Consider the following 19,812-nt stretch of genomic DNA (forward strand, 5'->3'; position numbering starts at 1 on the left):
CCTCAGATGTTGAGTCCCATAGTGCTCAGAGCCATTTTTTTAGTAACAGATTTTTAGTGTTCTTGACAGTTTCTTTCCTCGACTTGAAGAAACCGTAAATATGTACTAGCAGTACTGCATTTTGCAGGTATTCCGTCAAGCCTCAGGGAAGGATTCCTACTAAGAGAAAGCCTTCCGTTCAGAAGTATGTATGTGGTTTCATGAACAACTATAGTCAATTTGTTGCTCTTGCACCGACGCTGCATCTGAGCAAGCACATCGCTCGCCATTGAACTAAGTCTCGCCCTGGAGTCTGCAGACACATACTAGGATGTCACCTGCGTATGCGACAACGCCTTCAACAGTGGGCCACTTACGGAACTTTGAGGACAGTCCTTGGTAATCTTCTTAATTACCTTTCTCTGAAGCCCTGGCTTACGATTTAGCAGAGCACTATCCCGACAAATGAGAAATCAGCTACTACAGATCATTTATCCACTTTAAAGCACAAGATGAATGAAGATTTTGCTGATCAAATACGAGCTGTCTCAGGTGGCACATATGCGTTAGGGTGGGATACCACACGTAACGACGTGTTAATTGAGGTAGCTACAGCCTGAACAATTGACGTATTCATATGTGGAATAAATCTGCAGATATCTAGTGAAGTAAATGTGGCCTCACCTACTTCACTGCATGAGGCAGTAAGACTGACACTTTTTTGCAAGGTTGTTGCAAGGTTCGTCTCTACTCTGTCGCAAAGCAGAAAGCTGTGCATCGTTTTTGTAAATGACACGAATTTCAAACGCTGAAATGCAAGTACTGCCTGCCCAAAAGATGAGAGACAGAATCTTCAATAGCGCAATTCTCCACATGAAAATAGACAAAATGTGAGTACACATTGGGGAAATGGTCGATGAGGCCCCACCACCCATCCTCCACGTAACGTGGGTAATGTGTCCAGTCCAAGACAGAAGTGTAAATGACGTGACTAACATAACTTTAGAGGCCAATATCAGAGGAAGAGCTGCCAAAGAGTCAGTGGTCAGTAGATACAGGGACTCAAATTAGAGCATTATTTGTTTCTAATAATGATAAGAGTGCACTTAAGTCGTTGCGCTGTAGCATTAGAGGATTAAGAGAAGAAGTAATACTGCCTGCAGGAATATGTTTCGTAAAACCTGCAGACGCATGATAAGAATTATGGTTTTGTAAGGCAAGTTTGGAGAAGACGCAGAAGGGATTTCAGTGTCATTCTAGAGAAGGATTTCCTACACTGGCACCAGGTGGTGGTAGATTATGGTGCGCATATTGTTCGATTCAGTGAGGCAACTATTTCGGCGAAATTCGCGACCCTCAATAGCTAGGAATTTGTGGGATGAGGCCTCTTCCACAACCTCCAACAGAACCACATACATGGGCATTTGAAACTTACAAAACTGGTAACAATCAGCAGTGGCACTGGCCAGTGTTCACAATCCAAATGCTGCCTAGATTGGACTTTAACGTTGATACAATCGGTCTAAACAACGTTCTTTACAGGTCGTTGATTCATGTGAGAAGAGGTGTAAATAAAATAGAGACACTGGTAAGGAGATATAGAGATTACACGTGAAACAATACTTATTAGTGGTCAGGAAGTTGTAGAGGAAGAATTTCAGTGTGAAAATAAGTTAAAGTGTAAGAGCAAGCAGTTGACAGAAGGACAATTTGCACAGTAGCGACCTTACTTGAAAATCAGGCCTATGAGAAGTTAGCACATTTGCCAGTTTAAGTGTAATCTTTTGTACTCGATATTGGAGGAATATGCTTGGTTGTTCGAGGAACAGCAGTATATGTCAGTCACTGACGTTGCTCAACAAGAAATTCGAACTTAAGAGATGAGGCCAATAGCTTAGAAAAGGGACAGGTTCGGAACCGGACAGATTCCTATTTTATCTACAATCCATTGTTCAGAATGTTACACAACAACAGCTGGATGCAGGGACAGATCATTCCTCTGCGAACCCCTGCTTGGTCCCTATAGTTGTGGTACCCAAAAAGGCAATCAGCAGAGAGAAAGTCTATCACCTATGCACTAACGTAAAAGCAATAAACAAGGTAACTACCACTGATACCTACCCTCTACCCCATATCGACGAAACATTAGACAGACTGGGAAACTGTAGGTATTTTACTACCTTTTACATGTATTCTAATTACCACCAAATTCCGATTGCATCAGAATACCGAAAAATCGCATTTGTGGTTCCATAACGTTTGTATTAGTTTTAACACATGCCTTTCAGCCTTAGAAATGCGCCTGTCACTTTCCAAAGATTCGTTGACTTGTTGCTAAGATGACTGAAACGTACAACGTCTTTAGGCTAGGCGCAAATTCAGAAGCGTATAGCACGTGTGACGTGCCACGACAGTACAGCGCGACACGCACGTGCCGCACTGGTCGCGCGGGTGCAGCGCATATTGCGACGCGTACACCATACTTCGCACGCGCCGACTGGCGACGCTCTGCGCTGACTGAACCAAAGCGAGCGCAACCTCTTATCTTTCTCAAACGATTTTACGGAAACTATTCTCCGAAAATATATGATTTTTGCCTTACTTGTAGCGTTATATGTCAGCTTCGAGACGAAGTGCCCATCACCTCGCTAATGACCATTCTTATTGTAATGTACACATTTTAGTAAGGCATTACGCAAAACTCAAAAAGTTTGTAACGAAAGTTAGGGGTCGCTATGATTTTCCGTTTGGTGCGTATTACACCATATGTTGCTGCGTATGAAATTTAGCTAACATGCTGAATTTTTGTTTAAACTTGGGAGAAGATCTCTATCTGCCTCCGATCTCGAGAAAATGGATCCCATGTAGCGCGCTCACTTCCGATCTCACGCCAGCGAGAATGAAATACTCGCAACATCTATCTTATTTCCTAAACCGCTCGAGACATCGAAACGAAAGTTTGGCGAATGATAGCACACAAGGAGGAGAGTGTTTTGCCAATTATTAAACACACGGAACTTTCTTATCTATGGCGATATATCACTACTTACACTTCTTTTTTTATTTATTTCACTCCAGTGACTGTAATTTTTAAGAGTTATCGACAGCTAGCGAAACAAGAGCTTCCTAGTATGAAAATAAACATGAAATTTCTTCTTTTATGTTACTGCAAACCGATACTATGAGGTTTTTCGTAAGCTATTGAGTTCTGTGATTGCCAATTACTTGTTTAATGACGCCCTCCGTTTCGGAATTCTGTCTCAATAGCTGCTGTGAGATGAGTTTGGCAAATTACATTGTGACAAAGGAAATACAATTAAACCAGTAACCAAGAGAAATGTGGCCTTTCCTCATAAATGGTTATGCTTCTTCGAATGAGAAAAGGTTAACAACTCACACAAAAACAGATTGGCAATTCTGTTGGAATTTTGGTGGAATCCTCGTAACCCATCGTATTTTTAACACTGAGCGACTGGAATGGAAACATAGCAAAGGATGTTATTCCTTCTCTTGATCTGGGCAGTATTAAAGTAATGACGAGCGTTCCTTCAAGCGGAATGATAGGCACATGCCAGATACTGTTTACTCACCTACGGCTTGCCAAACTGACAATGCGTGATCGCGAATAAAATAGTTGTTATTGAGAAAAATAAACAATTGCTCTGTCGCACAACACAATGGTCAGTGTATTGTCAGCAGCGAAGGATAATGCCCGCGACAGGAATGCACAAGCTAGCCATGTGTGCCTTGTGAGATGCAGTTCGAAAAACATTGTCATGAAAGTAGATCTGCCTTTGTCAGCAGCACATTTCAACAAATTAAATATATCTAATCATAACACTCTTTTAGGATATTCCAACTTTCGTAATAATACCGACCATTTTCTTTATTTGTGTAGCCTCTTGTTGTATAATTAGTTTATTACTGCTGATAATGTCCATGCAACAATTGACATACTTTTTCTCATCACGGCGAACCAATTAAAACATTGTTATTTGTGACTGCTTTTCGACTGTTTCTAGTTTGCAGTGGAAATATGTTGTTCACATGCATGTAGTACAGCCGGCCGCGGTGGCCGTGCGGTTCTAGGCGCTGCAGTCTGGAACCGCGGGACTGCCACGGTTGCAGGTTCGAATCCTGCCTCGGGCATGGATGTGTGTGATGTCCTTAGGTTAGTTAGGTTTAAGTAGTTCTACGTTCTAGAGGACTGATGACCTATGATGTTAAGTCCCATAGTGCTCAGAGCCATTTGAACCATGTAGTACAGTGTGTCGTATTACATTATTACATCCATATCAGAGTAATCACAGTGAAACTTCTATATTTCAGATTTTGGACGCCTTTTACCAGAAGCACAAAGGGATCACACCTGTGGAGATTATCCCTTTTTGTAACAGATCGTACAGATACGCTAGCTTACTAGGCAGCGAGAAGATAACCTTGCTTTACTTTGCTGCCTTGATTCTTAATCACATGATTTTATAAATTCCTTGCTTCCTTATTCACTACCCTCTGTCCCTTCTTGCGATCTGAAAACATCGTGGAGGCATATGGTGCAATTCCAACGGCCAATGGCTCATCAGTTACTGAAGTACACATTTTTCTTGACAGAAGAAAAACAAAACAAAACTGTGCACATATAAATAACAGAAAAGTATAACGTGGTAACGAAGAAAGCTGGAGCGTTTAAATGGCGAGAAACGAAACACTACCCAAAGGCAATAAAATTCAGTACACAGTAAGGCAAAATTTATCGAATGGGCAATATTACCACAGCTCATATGCGCCGTTCCGATGTGAGCATATGCCCGGGCTACTTTTCCGCTCCCCGCCTCAAATTTCCCACGGTGCTAGCGATGCAAGCGCGACGCGCGGCGCGAGAAACTGTGCCTCAACCACAACGCCGCGCGACCTGGCGTAGGCGCGTGTCGCGTCCCAGTCGCGTCGCGTCGCAATTTGCGCGGTCCCATTTGAACCTGTGATGTTACAAAAACGCGCGCTGCGCTGCGTCACGCCACACGCGCTATACGCGTCTCGATTTGCGCCTAGCCTTAGTGTATTTAGACAATATCATATTTTCAAGGAGTACTGAGGAACATTTGGTGAGATTAAGGTACGTTTTATCAAGTTTAACAACGTACACATTTGAATTTAAAGTTTTTTTTTTCTGCACAGTCAAAGGCTAAGTACCTGGGACATATTATACCAGTTCAGGTGAGGTTAAGACATATCCACAGCTAACCAAAGCAGTTCAGACTCTTCCAGGCCCACTAACGTTAAGGAGATTCAACGTTTCTTGGCCTCACTAATTATAATCGTCTTTGGTAAAGGTTTACACAATGACATCCAAACGATTAAATAAGTTGTTAAAGTAAGGTGCAGTGTTTGAGTGGACAGAAGGATTTGAATTGGCTATGAGGAAACTTAAATATGATTTGACAGGTTCACATTATTAATATACTGATTCTGAGAAGCCTTATATCCTTTGAACAGACACCTCGAATATGCTGTTAGTGCTGTTCGTTGTCATGTATAATTGCTAGAACTTAAAGTTGGAGTCAACTATTTCGGATGTTGTCTGTACAGAAGAAAATTCGCTGTAGTACCTGATAATACTGCTCTTTTGTAGAGGTTCAGTTTAAAGGGCCCCAGTAGTCATTTGACTCGTTGGGCATTAAAACCGTCAAAATAGGATTATGACGTATGCCACAAACAAAGCTGTTCACACCTGAACGCTGATGCACTGAGCCATATGGTCAAAATGATTCAGACTGACAATGTTTTAATAAAAGAATTGAGAGATGTACAGTGTCACTGGTACAATTCTCTTCCACATTTTGTCACAGTTGATTATATTCTATGCCATATAAATCCCCCTGAGCAACAGAGTCATAATTGCACAGAGAGTTGCAAGCATGTATACTATCTCAGTATCATGACAGTTTGCAGGCATGTCATAATGGACATAAACCCATGAATGCCAGAATAGACACACGGTATTGATGGGAAGATAGACAGACTGATGTTCAGAAGCACATACAAAACTACTTGTCTTGTGGTCAGAGGTCAGTCCCACCATGAACTTAAATTGCCTTGCAAGCACTTCTGGACGCTACAGACGTTACAAACCCGTTTCAGAATGTTACCTCAGACATTGTCAGACCGTTGTCACAGACGACATAAAATAATAAATATATCCTATCTATCACTGATCTTTTCCTAGATATCTAATTCTAGTAAAAGTGTGCAGATATGACTACAGGAACAGTAACAAGAGCCTTTGTCAATAGTTAAGTGTAATCATTCGAAAGTCCTGATGATATTTTGAGTGAACAAAGGACTAATTTCTTGTACACCCTGTTTTTACAAGCGAACAAATGTCTAAGAACCAAAAATAGAGAAACACGCCTTTTCACCCAAAAGCTAACAGCCACCTCCAATGTGTTCATCAAACAACAGTTCGGATTTTGTCTCACTACATAAACCACACAGTGACTGGGACAGGTAGGTCGCCTATGTAACGTCTGCGTAAAATGGTCATATACATGAATCAACTAGGTATACATCCTATGAGGAAGTATATGGACGGCCTATGAGCTCCACATTTGAACATGATAAACTCCCATCTGTCGTGGATCTGGCAAAATTTGTCACCTCAAGGCTATCTGTAAGGAGATAAAGCAAAATAAATATAAGCTACCCAGAAACATGATGAACAAAGTAACAAAGGAGCTGTGCTTTCTCAGTATAAACCTGGAGAATTACTTTTGATTCGTAACCCCATGATTAAGAAATGGAGGACTAAGAAATTCATGCCTCAATATGAAACCCCTTATTCCATCATACGAGTGATTTCTGTTAGTACAGATATTCATTGTCTGACCATACAGTGGTAGTATATTCTGACTGGTTACAGCTGTACCATGGTCAAGCTCTGCCACCCTCTACAGTGTCACTTAGTCCAGCTCAAAATAATTTATGAGAAGGCACATGTACTATCATGCAGAAATGCAGGAAGAAAAGGACAAGTTGCTGTCAGCATATCCTCAGTATGCCTTGGGAAATAAGCACCCTTATGCCTTGAGGTCATGGTATTGTTTGTTTGAACAAGTTTCATGTGGTATTTTATTCTGTGTAGGAGTGATTTCACTATGGGAAGAAATGTAGTTTATTGATGTGGTTCTGAGTAATATTTCTTTTGTTCAGTCAATCATTTTGACTGACTGGTGCAAACGAATTGTGCTAGACTGTAGAACCAGTCTCCAGTTGAGGCTAGATTGCCATCTTCCATTTGCAGTTTTTTATGCAAGAAGTTGCAAGAATTGCTTTCTAAAACTGGAGTGTGCCTTGCTGTTTTATAAGTTACTGCATATTAACAGCGAAGTAACGAGAGCAGTGATAATGTAAATGATTAAAGTGTGACCAGAAGTAATTGCTTATTCAGTGGACAAGAGTTTAGAGAGATCAGTTATTTAGTAATAATAATGTACCAGTAAAAGAGAATGTGAGGGGCTACTATTCAACATCATCAGGAGGTTACTATGTTACTCAGTAAGGCCTTAGACGTTCCTTTAAGTGAGAAACGCACTGTGGTGATACATGAAATAACTGTTTTCCGTTATATGCACTAAAGATTTTACGTCATGTGAAGTGAACTTTTTACGAACCAATTTACACTATTGCAAACGAGGTTTAATCAGTACTACATTCTTATAAGATGAGAATTACAGTTTTGAGGTAGAAGAACCAGTTCATAAGCGGCGTTGAAGTGAAATAGATAATTGGAGACATTATGTGACGAAGTGTCTTTCCAGTAGCTGCTATTAATAAAATGGTTTCTTTATAGGAATACATATTTTTCTTTTGCCGAGTTTCGTACGAAAAACACATACACGAAATTTCAATTATTATCAGATGTCATGCTATTTCCACGTTACTATCAAAATTTACTTTAGAATTCATAGTTCTCTTGTCCAAAATAGGCAAGTAAACTTCTTAATTAAATACATGAAGAGACAAGAGATAAGTGCATTCATTTATAAAACAGTTTAGAACCAAATTTGCAACAATCAGAGGACCTCTACATGAAGTGTTTGGCGTTAACACTAAAGACCAATTAATGCAATGAGTAACCTACAGAGATCATGTACTTGACACACTCGCCTAAAATCGGCAAACCACAGTTATTTGAAATTACCCAAAACTCTCGTAGTATACACTAGTGGGAAGTTATAATGTATAAAACAATATTATCTGGAAGTTGTGTTAGCCCTTTTGTAAACAAATAATAACTCACACTGCAACATTTTACTAGCAGTCAGGCTAACGCATGCACATAGTGTAGCATATGTTACTGTTTGGCAGCACCTTTGTACGTCAGATGACCTATATTCTTTGTATGTAAAGGATAACACAGCAAAAATAAGCCCTGGTCTTCGTAATTTGTGGTGGAATGTGTTGTACCTCACGTGGATTGATCTGGTGAAACAAGCGATTTATGGTTACGAATTTTGCCATATGCCATTATAGGAAATGTATTACGCCTTTAAAAGTACACTTTCCTCGATTCTCCACCTAATATACAATAGATTTCAGACGTGAAATCCTGAACATCACAGGTAAGTCCATTGTCAGAAGACACTCCTACATGTCAAGACCATAGATCCAGCATGACAAAAATATAGGGTATGAATGGTACCTCAGGAGAAAGAAAGCATAGATAAGTTGAATTATATACTACTGCTGTATCAAAAATGACTTAACTCCATTACCAAACAATGATACTTGAAAGGAACTACGAACACAGAAGGTGTCAAATGTAGTTTCTCAGCAATGGTTTGCGAAAGGTAATGTTTAATTATGCCCAGTTCTATATGAAGTTAAGAGACAAACAATTTTCTAACAACAGTAGCACCTTCACTGTCATATGGATGAATAAGATTTACTTATGGTTCTGCAAACAAGGGTAGATGCATTGATTGTTGTAATTACACAGTGATGGGCTAACTGCTCTTGTCAGTGCGACAGTTACTCTGAAAGCACGCCATTCATAGATGGTCATTTACATTTCACTTTAAATATTTTCATGAGTACCTCTTTTTATGCTTTGTGTTACTTTTTCTGTATTTTGTTTACTGTATTTCATGTGTGATAGAAATGATGACATGACAGTCACTCTCCCCTGAAACTAGCCAAAACCAGTAAGCTGGTTTGTTACACTATTATGTGATAGATTACCTTCCTTTAAGCTTCAACACAGTATTTCACTTGAAATACTCTGATCAGTCAGGGTGCATATTCTTATACAATAATTATTTTGTTTCTTTCTTTTATGGGTTACCCAGTGATTATGATTTAATATCCTCCTGGGAAACCTTACTTACTACATTCACTACAGTGACGCATGTTATCTCTCCATCCACTTTTGGCATCATTAACTACATTGTGTGCTCTGGCCAAGTAATATAGTACTATATCTTAATTGTATTTCCGCTTCTACTGCATCTGCCACTATTCAAATGTGTAGGCATCATTAAAACGAGTTGTTCCCACAAGACCTCGTGGTAGTTACCTGTATTACATATGGTTAATGTCCAAGTGGCATAATTTTGATACAACCCCACGGTTATGAATAAATATATGCATGGATCCATAGTTGTACCATTGTGTCGTTAGACAATCCTATGGTGCTGGCATGTGATAATGAGGATTATGCTAGCCTCTTTTAATCTGGCTATCTGCTAAAAAATGCATGTAGTGTCATTGGTTCTCATATTCAGTAAACAAAGAGGAATAGGGACAACTTCTCAATGACGTGGTTTCTTACACTACTGCTAATGCACGACGAACAGTCATCCTGTACTGCTGGAGAAATCCTGTAATCAGATATCATTGCAGTTAGTTTCTTAACCTTTCCCTGTTATTCCTGTCCCTACCACCATGTTCCTGAATCTGTTCTGCTCTTCTTCTTCCGCTAAGAAGGGACTAGTCTCAGCTCATCTTGACCATGTCACTCTCATAGTACCATAGTACCAGTTCTGTTTCACTATTCCAGCCAATACAACAGAATTATCAGTGCTGCTTTGTTGCAGTGTCCGCTTTAGCTATTCTCCAGAGACTTACTACATGGTATGTGCCGTCTCTCAGTTGATCAGTTAAGCAAGGAGGCAGTGTTATTTTCTATTGGAATGATTGCATCTTGACAGCCCTCATCCTCTCCCAGCTGGCTCAGTACATGGTCGGAGCACTTGCTGCCTCTGCACTACCACACCACTGTACCAGTTCATTATCTCAGTTGGCTGCATATATTTCTACAATAACCAAAATTGGCCAATTCAAACTATAAATTATTGTACTATTATCTTTAACTTCTTAAATTCTTTTGAATTTTCTATTCCTGTCCACTTTTTGTACTACATTTTGGGAATTATTTGTTTCCCCTATTAAAACCTTGCATCGCTTAGCAAAGGAGCATTTTCAAACATTAAACTACTACTTTTGTGATTTTGAAATAATTAGCCTGATGCTATGGAGGGGGAGTGAAGTGTCCATGGTAGACTGACAGACTAAGTCAGAAACACTTTATGAAATATGTTTCACTGCAGAGCTGTGGCTAGGCAAGGGATGGTTCTGTACCAATTACCACTGTATATGCCTTGTTCACATTCATACCATCCTGGCAGTGAGAATGCTGATGGGGTGACACTTCTGAGAAGCATCGCTAGTGAGGAATAGCTTCTAGAAAACCATCCAGCAACCAATTAGACAACTGTTAATGGTCACATGGGGCCATAAAGCATTGCTGGGATCAATTTGGCTCACTCTTAGCAACCAGCTTTCAGTCTCATCAGAGGTGCCCTTCCATCCCATTCTCCAGCACTATGCTCCTCAGTCTGTTAGTGGCCTTAGAGGTAAAGTTCTGATGTAAACACAAGTCAATTGTTTCAAAGCACTCTACATTGTTGTTTTTTTAAACAATATGCTCGATTACCATGTACTCCTGGATCCACATCCTACAATTGAGTTGTACTTGACAATTCTTGTACAACAGTTTATTCTGTCATGATTAGCTTAGGTTATGATTTTATTAGGTGCAGTTACACTCTTTAATTTATGGGTATGTAGACTCAGTTCTCTGGGTGGTTTTCCACACAACCACTGAATATGTTTATTTTCTGCTTACATCTCGTGTACCAGAGAAACGCTAAATGACCCATCTTTAGCTGACACATTCAATACATATTGTGTACCTTTTTTAACATGTTACTACAAATTTTACTGTTTTACTTAGAGATTCACAATTTGTATAGTCGCCACACTTAGTAGTATATTTTCAGATTCAACTGAACATAAGGCTATTGGCCAGACATCCTGTTTTTCTTCCGTTTCATTGCAAAATAATATTTAATACGAATGTATGTGCATGTTGCCTATTATGAATAATGTATACAGCAATTGTGGATGTCCTATCATGTTAAAGATGGAATAAAATGTAATCACATCACTACAAAGTGCCATAGCTAAAGTGTAGCAAAACAGAACAGTGCCAATCCCTTAATCACAACTATCTCCAGTTCCTACACATACGATGGGACATACTAAACCACTTTCACCAATAACAAATAGATAGGAAATCAAAAATAAAAACAATCGTTCTGAAATTAAAAATGAAGCATAAATACAGATTTCCAAAAACGTCATTTATTTATACAAATTAAGAAAAATATCCACAATGGAAACATCTTTGAATATAACACAAGAAATATTTAGTTCAGACGTTCTGATGTCTCCCAAGTGTTTTTCTTGTGTATAAAAATATATGGAATCGAATTGTAACATCTAATGTTTGTTTACCTATTTCACTTTTAGAGAACTTACACAGTATTAAACGCAGAACAAATAATTAAGAAGTTTGGTGCATAACACTTATCTACATTATCTCTGAATCATGTACAAAGCTTTGTGAAACAAAAAAATTTCACACAAAATATAGCTGTTGTGCACTGGTGTAAAGGCAACCAGGCACAATGAATTTGTTAGATTACACATTTTCGCATCTGACCCATTGACGTGAAGATGAACTGATGAACAAAAATGTCATGAACACTGCCCATCAGGAGACTGAATGCCACATGTTGTTACACACATGATGCAATAAGCAGATTACAGGTATATAAACACACGAGAGATTAACAAGAAATTGTTCCACCAGTTAGATAGGTTGTGAGCATATAAATCCAATGCTGTAAGTGACTTTAGCAAAGGGCAAGTTACAGTGGCATTGCAGTTGGGAACTAGCGCCTCAAAAGTGGTGAAGCTGGTTGGCTGGATCTATGCTACTTTTGTGAACATCTGTGGAAAGTGTCTGAAAGATGATAAATCCATAACCTTATGAAAAGGTGTAATACATCTATACTTCATCACAAATCATGGCGGCCAGAGGCTTGCCTGCTCTGTAAAGCTGGACATGTGGCAATGTGTGACATATCTAATGACAGAAAACAATGATGCAGCAGCCATATATGTTTTTGAACACACAATTCAATGTACATTTTTTAACATGGGGCTCCACAACATACAGTCACTGTATGTTTCCATACCGATCCAACAAAACGTTCAATTGCAACTGCAGTGGGCAAGGGATCATTGATGCTGGAATGAAGGTCAATGCAAATGTCAACTGTCAGGATGGGTGACATTTCCAGTTACACTAGATCAGTTGTCACATCCAGATATGCTATCATTTAGGTGAATGATACCAGATGTAGGGCCAATTGTGCATGCGACAGTCACTTGGGCTCCTTTGGGACATCTGGTAGTAATCGAAAGCATCATGGCAGTTGCAAACTATGTGACCTATGTTGCAACTGATAGATTCATGCATGCCTGATGTGCTCTCCCATGGTGAAGGCATCTTTCAGCAGGGTAACTGTCCATGTCACATGTGCAGAACGACTCCACAGTGGTCTGAGTAGCATGGTAACTAACACTGATGTCTCGACTACTCCATTTAGCTGATCTGAACGTGTGGAATACAACTGGTGCAACATACATCCAGAAATGTGTAAAAGACATGTCAAATCCATATGATGTAGAATTGTCATTGTATTGTGTTCCACAGGTGGACAAACATGCTATTAAGCAGGTTGCTATATCTTTTGATACGTTTACTAATGCAGGATTAGTACTAACAGAACATAAATGTACACACTATTTACCCACCAGTGCCGTGCGTTGCCATAATGCAATGTCTGTAACACTTTTTTAAAATCGTTGATTCCACAACAACAATGAAGCGAGAGTGTTGGCAGCACTGGATTCCGTTCCACAAGACTGTATAGATAACTACAATGCAACAGTTTTAACAATACATTTAAATTCTGCGGCGTAAGCAGTGTTGGAAGTCGTTGTTTGCTGTATGACGAAGAAATATGGAGTATAAGTTCGAGTAAGTATGTTTTACACAGTAAGTTACGATATATAATTTGGGTTTTTTGTATGGTTGTGCTTTAAATACTCAAATATATATTCTTTGGAAGTTACTGCTTGCTGTGAAATAAATTACGTTCATTTAGTCCGTTTGAACGTCGGTGTTGCCATATGGCAACGCTAGGCGCTTGTACTCAGTAAAAGGACGAATATTTTGTTTTGTTTTACAAGAGGTTTCTCGCTTGCTGAGGCGCTGGAGATTCTTTATAATGACGATATTGAAGGTGATGTGTTTCTTAAGCCCCCAGATCCGAATGTAGACACAGATGAAGATTCGAGAGATGAACATGTTGGCGGGTGAGTATGCCTATCATTGGTTTGTAATTGTTTGTATACTGATGCCGACTTTATTATTATTTACTATTTCATTTCTTATTTTTAAAGATCACTAGACAACCTGTCCTCTCGTCAGCTACGAGCTAATGCCGAAATAAGAATGCCAAATAACGAAAGGATTGGTGTTGATTATGAGCACTGTAATCCGCCAGCACCATTAATGCGTACTGCACAAGATCCAATTGTACCTGAAACAGCTACACAACGTCCAAATATACCAGAGCCATCTGTATCTGAGGTAAGATCTACCTTATTATCGGACAATATCGTGGTCTGGGTTTCTGTAAAAGATACGTGTGGGAGGCAGTGGGAGAAAGGACCTGACTTTGAGAGTCAAATTACCTCTACATTTCCAAAACCTGACTACTCATGCTATGGAAACATGTCGATTATTGACATATTAAAACTTTCCATTGGCCAGGAATTTATTGAGCATTTAGCGAAAGAAACAAAGCTTTATGCACTATTTCTCAATTGTCAGGACCCAAAAATTACAGCAGACGAAATATCGTGTTTCATCTCCGTTTTGTATCTCAGTGGCTACAATAAGTTACCTTCTAAAAGAAATTATTGGGACTCAAAAGATGACATGAAAAACTTGGCTGTGTCTCAGTCTATGAGAAGAGACAGATTTCTACAAATATGCAGGTTTCTGCACTGTGCAGATAACACTAAGATCCATGGAAATGACAAGGCATGGAAAATTCGTCCAGTTATGGAGATGTTGAAGAAGTGCTGCATTGAGAATTTTGTACCTGAAGAACACCTGTCATATAACGAATTGTATGGTGAAGTACTACGGCCACCATGGATGCAAACAGTTCATTCGTGGTAAGCCAATTAGATTCGGCTATAAAATATGGAGCCTAAATACTAAAGATGGATATTTGGTGAATTATGAACCGTATCAGGGAAAAGTTCCTAAGGGAAAAGCAGTCTATGAGCAGTTGTTTGCAAGTCGGCAAGTCCCTTACCTGTTTTATTGGATGAAATTCCTGAAGTGAACAGAAAAATTTGCTACAACTTCTACATGAACAATCTATTTACAGGGGCATCTCTATTTTCATTTCTCAAGTACTGTGGATACTCTGCCATTGGTACCATCAGAGAAAACAGACTTCCTAAGGAATGTATACTGGAAAACCAAATATTATTTTCCAAGAAAGATTGGGGATATTTTGAGACAGCAATAGAGAAGAGTGATGGATTATAGTATGTGCGGTGGCTGGACAACTCAGTTGTCACAATGATCTCTTCTTTATGTGGTGCACAAGAAGTTGGCCAAGTCAAGAGATTCTCACAACTAAAAAAGCGAAATACATGAGTCCCAGACCAAAACTGGTAGCCAAATATAATACGTATATGGGAGGTACTGATCAGATGGATCAGAATCTAGCATGCTATCGCATTGCAATAAAGAAGCAAGAAATGGTACTGGTGTCTCTTTACATGGATGTTAGATGTCGCCATACAAAACAGTTGGATTTTGTATAAATAAGCAAGAAACCAAACCATTTCTCAGCTTGATTTGAAGACAGACATAGCAACAGTGTACTTGCAAAGACACCAAGCTTTACCAAAAGGAGCCGGGAGACCATCTGCATGAAGGGCATGTTCTGACAGCTGCATATCAGATTCAATTAGGTTTGATAAGACTGACCACCTCGTCCAGCACAAAGAAGGGAAGAAGAAGAAAAGGTGTGCAAACAAGGACTGTAAACCTATTGTGAGAACAGTGTGTTCAAAGTGTAATGTGGGATTGTGTATTGACTGTTTTATTCCATTTCATGTAAAATAACGCTGAGTTCAGAGTTTGATTCTTAATTGTACTGTGCTATAAAGTATCAATTGTATGATGAAGACTGAATAATAAATTTGCACAAAAATTGTATATGTAATAAGAAATTTCAATAACCTACTTATTTTAGTTGAAGTTGTAATCCATATAAAATTAGGTAGTGGAAGCACCTATTGTTGCCATATGGCAACATCAAATATCTTGCTAATGACGGTAATGACTTTCGTCAAAAAACTCTGTTGTGTAATTTATGCCTTTTACAGACATAATAACGCAATTTAAAGAAAAATCACGAAATAATTAATTCCGGCGCTAATGGGTTAATGACATATACAGCATATCTCTTGAGGAAAAATACCTGAGTAAAATAATTGCCATAATCATGGATCTCCAGTGTTGAGTTTATGAACCTCAGTGAAGGAAGTGCCATGAATATATTTTTGCTGTCACTTTCTCAAATGCAGAGTTACAAGTACTACATAATGACCATGTTTGGAATAATAAGCAGCAAGTCATCACATTTCCTTATACTGAATATTGCGTGGTAATTATAACTATTGACAGTGTTAATGACAAAAACACATTTGATTCATGTTTCTGGAGTATTTAGTAATACAATTTCTTAACATCTCAAGCTGCAGATAGTGATTTTTGTATTTCACATTCTCTCTTACCTCAATATAGTACACATTATTGCACTTTTTTCACAATTCTACAACACTTTAATGTTATTCCACAGGCATTACAATTTATTGTCCCCCTACTACATTCATTATTTTATAGGCCTTTAGGGCACCAACCAGGAATATCTATTTGCATAAACTAACAATTACTTGTAGTTACTTTCTGATGTGAAGTAATGCATGTGTCTTGAAAGTACCCAACTGAGTGAAACTTTTGTCACAGATATCACATTTGTGAGGTCCGCTTCCCATGTGGACTAATGCATGTGTCTTGAGATCACCTGATGTAGTAAATGATTTGCCACAAATATCACATTTGTGAGGTCTTTTCTAGATGTGAAGTTTCTTTCCAGTGTGAATTGTTATATGCCTCTTGAGAGTGCCTGACCTACCGAAGGATTTCCCACAAATGACACATTTGTGAGGTTTCTTTCCAGTGTGAATTAATGTTTGTCTGTTAAGATAGCTTGACGTAGCAACAGATTACCCACAAATCTCACAGTTGTGAGGTTCCTTTCCAGTGTGAATTAATACATGCCTCTTGAGATTCCCTGACCTAGTAAAACATTTCCCACAAATCTCACATTTGTAGGGTTTCTTTTCAGTGTGAATTAATACATGTGTCTTAAGAGAACCTGATGTAGCAAAACATTTCCCACAAATCTCACATTTGTAGCGTTTCTGTCCAGTGTGAAATAGTACATGAGTCTTGAGATAACCTGATGTAGTAAAACATTTTCCACAAATCTCACATTTGTGAGATTTATTTCCAGTGTGAATTAATAAATGAGTCTTGAGACAACGTGATGTAGCAAAACATTTTGCACAAATCTCACACTTGTGAGGTTTCTTTCCAGTGTGAAATAATACGTGCCTCTTGAGACAACCTGATGTAGCAAAACATTTCCCACAAATCTCACATTTGTAGGGTTTCTTTCCAGTGTGAATGAATAAATGAGTCTTCAAATAACCTGATGTAGAAAAACATTTTCCACAAATCTCACATTTGTGAGATTTATTTCCAGTGTGAATTAATACATGAATCTTGAGATAACCTGATGTAGCAAAACATTTTCCACAAATCTCACATTTGTGAGGTTTCTTTCCAGTGTGAATTAATTCATGAGTCTTGAGACAATCTGATCTAACAAAACATTTTCCACAAATCTCACATTTGTGAGGTTTCTTTCCAGTGTGATTTAATGAATGCTTCTTGAGACTGGCTAACAAAGTAAAAGATTTCCCACAAATCTCACATTTGTGAGGTTTCATTCCAGTGTGAATTAATAAATGTGTCTTCAGATCGCCTGACCTTGCAAACCATTTGGCACAAATACCACATTTGTTGGTTCTGTTTGCAATATATGGATCAGCCTGGGCACTGAGATTAACAGCTGTATATAAAATTCCATAAGCACTTGTTTTCTCTGCATCATTTGTCATGTGTCTGTTACACATGTCATTAGAGGCCTTCTTTGAAATTTTCCAAGTTTCCTCATATGAAGACTGTTCAATGTGTTCTGTAAAAGAAACTTCTGGCTCACTATCCAAGAAGATACTGCTTTGATGCTCATCACTATAGTCATATTTTTCATGGTGGCCAGCAGTTAAGACATGATAATTCTCTCTCATTCTCAAATGTGTTTTCAAACTAACCTTACTGTGAAATACCTCACCACACCACTTACAAACATACAAAGGTGGCTGCATGCCATCAATGTGCATAAACACATGCATTATGAGTCTGTATTTTGAAGGAAAGTTCTGTTGGCAGAAATCACAGCTAAATAGAAGTAATTCCTTTTCTCTCTTACTACAGTCATATTGGGTGGCAACTGAGCATTCCTTGTCAATAGTCACATTTTCTGTACCAAACTCATGTGTTGACTTGTCCTTGTCTATCACCGAATCATCCTGGACCAGCCCATGGTGATAAATTTCTCCACATGATATGCCACAACTCCCACCAGTAGTCTGAGTCAATCTGAAGAGTGAAGACAAGAATGTTAAATGTTGATATATATACAACAAAGAAACAATATTTGAGTGTCCATAAATGCAGTACTATAGGCCACAAGTCATAAAAGTGCATAAGAAATTGCATATTTAGTAACTGTTAATGATTTAAAATTACTATATTTCTCCAGAAGGAAAGAACTGATGAGGTAAAAGTGGTTTAAAACGAAATTAACCACAGGAAATTCAATAATGATGAATCTGAGTCACTGCTGATATCATTTGAAATTTTAAGTGAGAGTTAAAATAATTCACTTTCATGTGTTACAATCTTTTCAAAATACAGTACTACAAGTTAACAGTTTACACCAATTTATTAAATGTATCAAAAAAATTCTTATGTTCAAGGCGTTTAAGATTTAATTAAGAGAGATAATTTTTAAATGTTCTTCTCCCATTATCTTTTTCTGTTTCGCAAACACTTTCACCTTTGGAAATGATAAATTTATTTCACCTAATTAACAGATTTTTTTTGTTTGATTCCCAATGACTAAAGAACTAGTGCAAGCTTCAACATTTTGTTAGGTATCTAGAACGGATGTTAATCAGGTGAATAATGATGGTTCATGAACAAGAATCAATGTCACATCAATCAAGGGAACAATCTGCATACTGATGAATGAAAGTGAATGACACACTTGCAAATGGTTTTAATCTAAGACTGTGTTTTCGGCACTGCAACTTGTATGAAGCCTTGCACAAATGGAAATACTGTCTGAAAAGATGGAAATAGTTGTAAATTTTCCAGTATATTTGCACTGAGCCTTTTTGAAAATTTTTACATCTTCCTAACATCTGCTCATCTGGCATTGCAGAACACCATTGACTGAAGGGCACACACATAAATGGCCACTTCATCACCCATAAGACACTGCTAGCTGACACCACATATTGTGTGGCAGTGGTAACAGCTGATGCATGAGCTGAGTATCTGGGTCCCATTATTCCACCTGCAGTTAAACCCTTTCCCACAGAACAGAACTGTGATGCCTTTCAGGTACCCAGTATGTGCATCATGTTGGACATGAAAGAGTATGAACTACTGAAGGCATGCATACCCAGTGTTATCTTTTGCTCTGCAACTTTTGACTTTTTTGCGTTTTGTTGGGGATATAGTTTTGCGTGGCATGATATCTGGTAAATTTCGAGTGTTTTTAAACTCTTAATTAGGATCACACGATTTTTTTAACGTAACTGGTATCATGGTGTGTGTCAGATTCTAGAAGTTGACAACTGTATAACTAGATATTGTAACTTTTTTAAAACTCAATTAGTTACAACATGTATTTTCATACATATGGAAGGAAAGCAACTGAATGTTAATAATTAAGAAAGAAATAAAAAAAAATATGCAAGTAAGGTTTCAGACAAATAGCTTTCTTTTTCTCAAAGTACTAGATATAAAACTTACAATTAAAATTTTATGCTATGCCAGTGAACCACAAACAAACCAGGATAAGGAAGAGAATTTGTGGAAAAATTCAACTATAAATAAAGTTTGATGTTAATTAT

At 38.3% G+C, this 19,812-nt stretch overlaps 1 protein-coding gene across 2 annotated transcripts in view; it reads right to left on the reverse strand.

Moving 5' to 3' along the window:
* Positions 1–16,150: 16,150 nt before the first annotated feature.
* Positions 16,151–19,812, reverse strand: part of LOC126212858 (zinc finger protein 728-like) — a 90,374-nt gene continuing 86,712 nt past the window's right edge. For both annotated transcript variants that reach the window (XM_049940303.1, XM_049940302.1), the window contains 2 exons: positions 17,382–18,268; positions 16,151–16,793 (listed from right to left, as the gene is read on the reverse strand). In XM_049940303.1, the coding sequence (XP_049796260.1) occupies positions 16,768–16,793; positions 17,382–18,268 (913 nt within the window). In that variant the 3' untranslated portion in view covers positions 16,151–16,767. The remainder of the gene's footprint in view (positions 16,794–17,381; positions 18,269–19,812) is intronic.

The sequence above is a fragment of the Schistocerca nitens genome, chromosome 11 (genome assembly GCF_023898315.1).
Source record: "Schistocerca nitens isolate TAMUIC-IGC-003100 chromosome 11, iqSchNite1.1, whole genome shotgun sequence".
NCBI lineage: Eukaryota > Metazoa > Arthropoda > Insecta > Orthoptera > Acrididae > Schistocerca > Schistocerca nitens.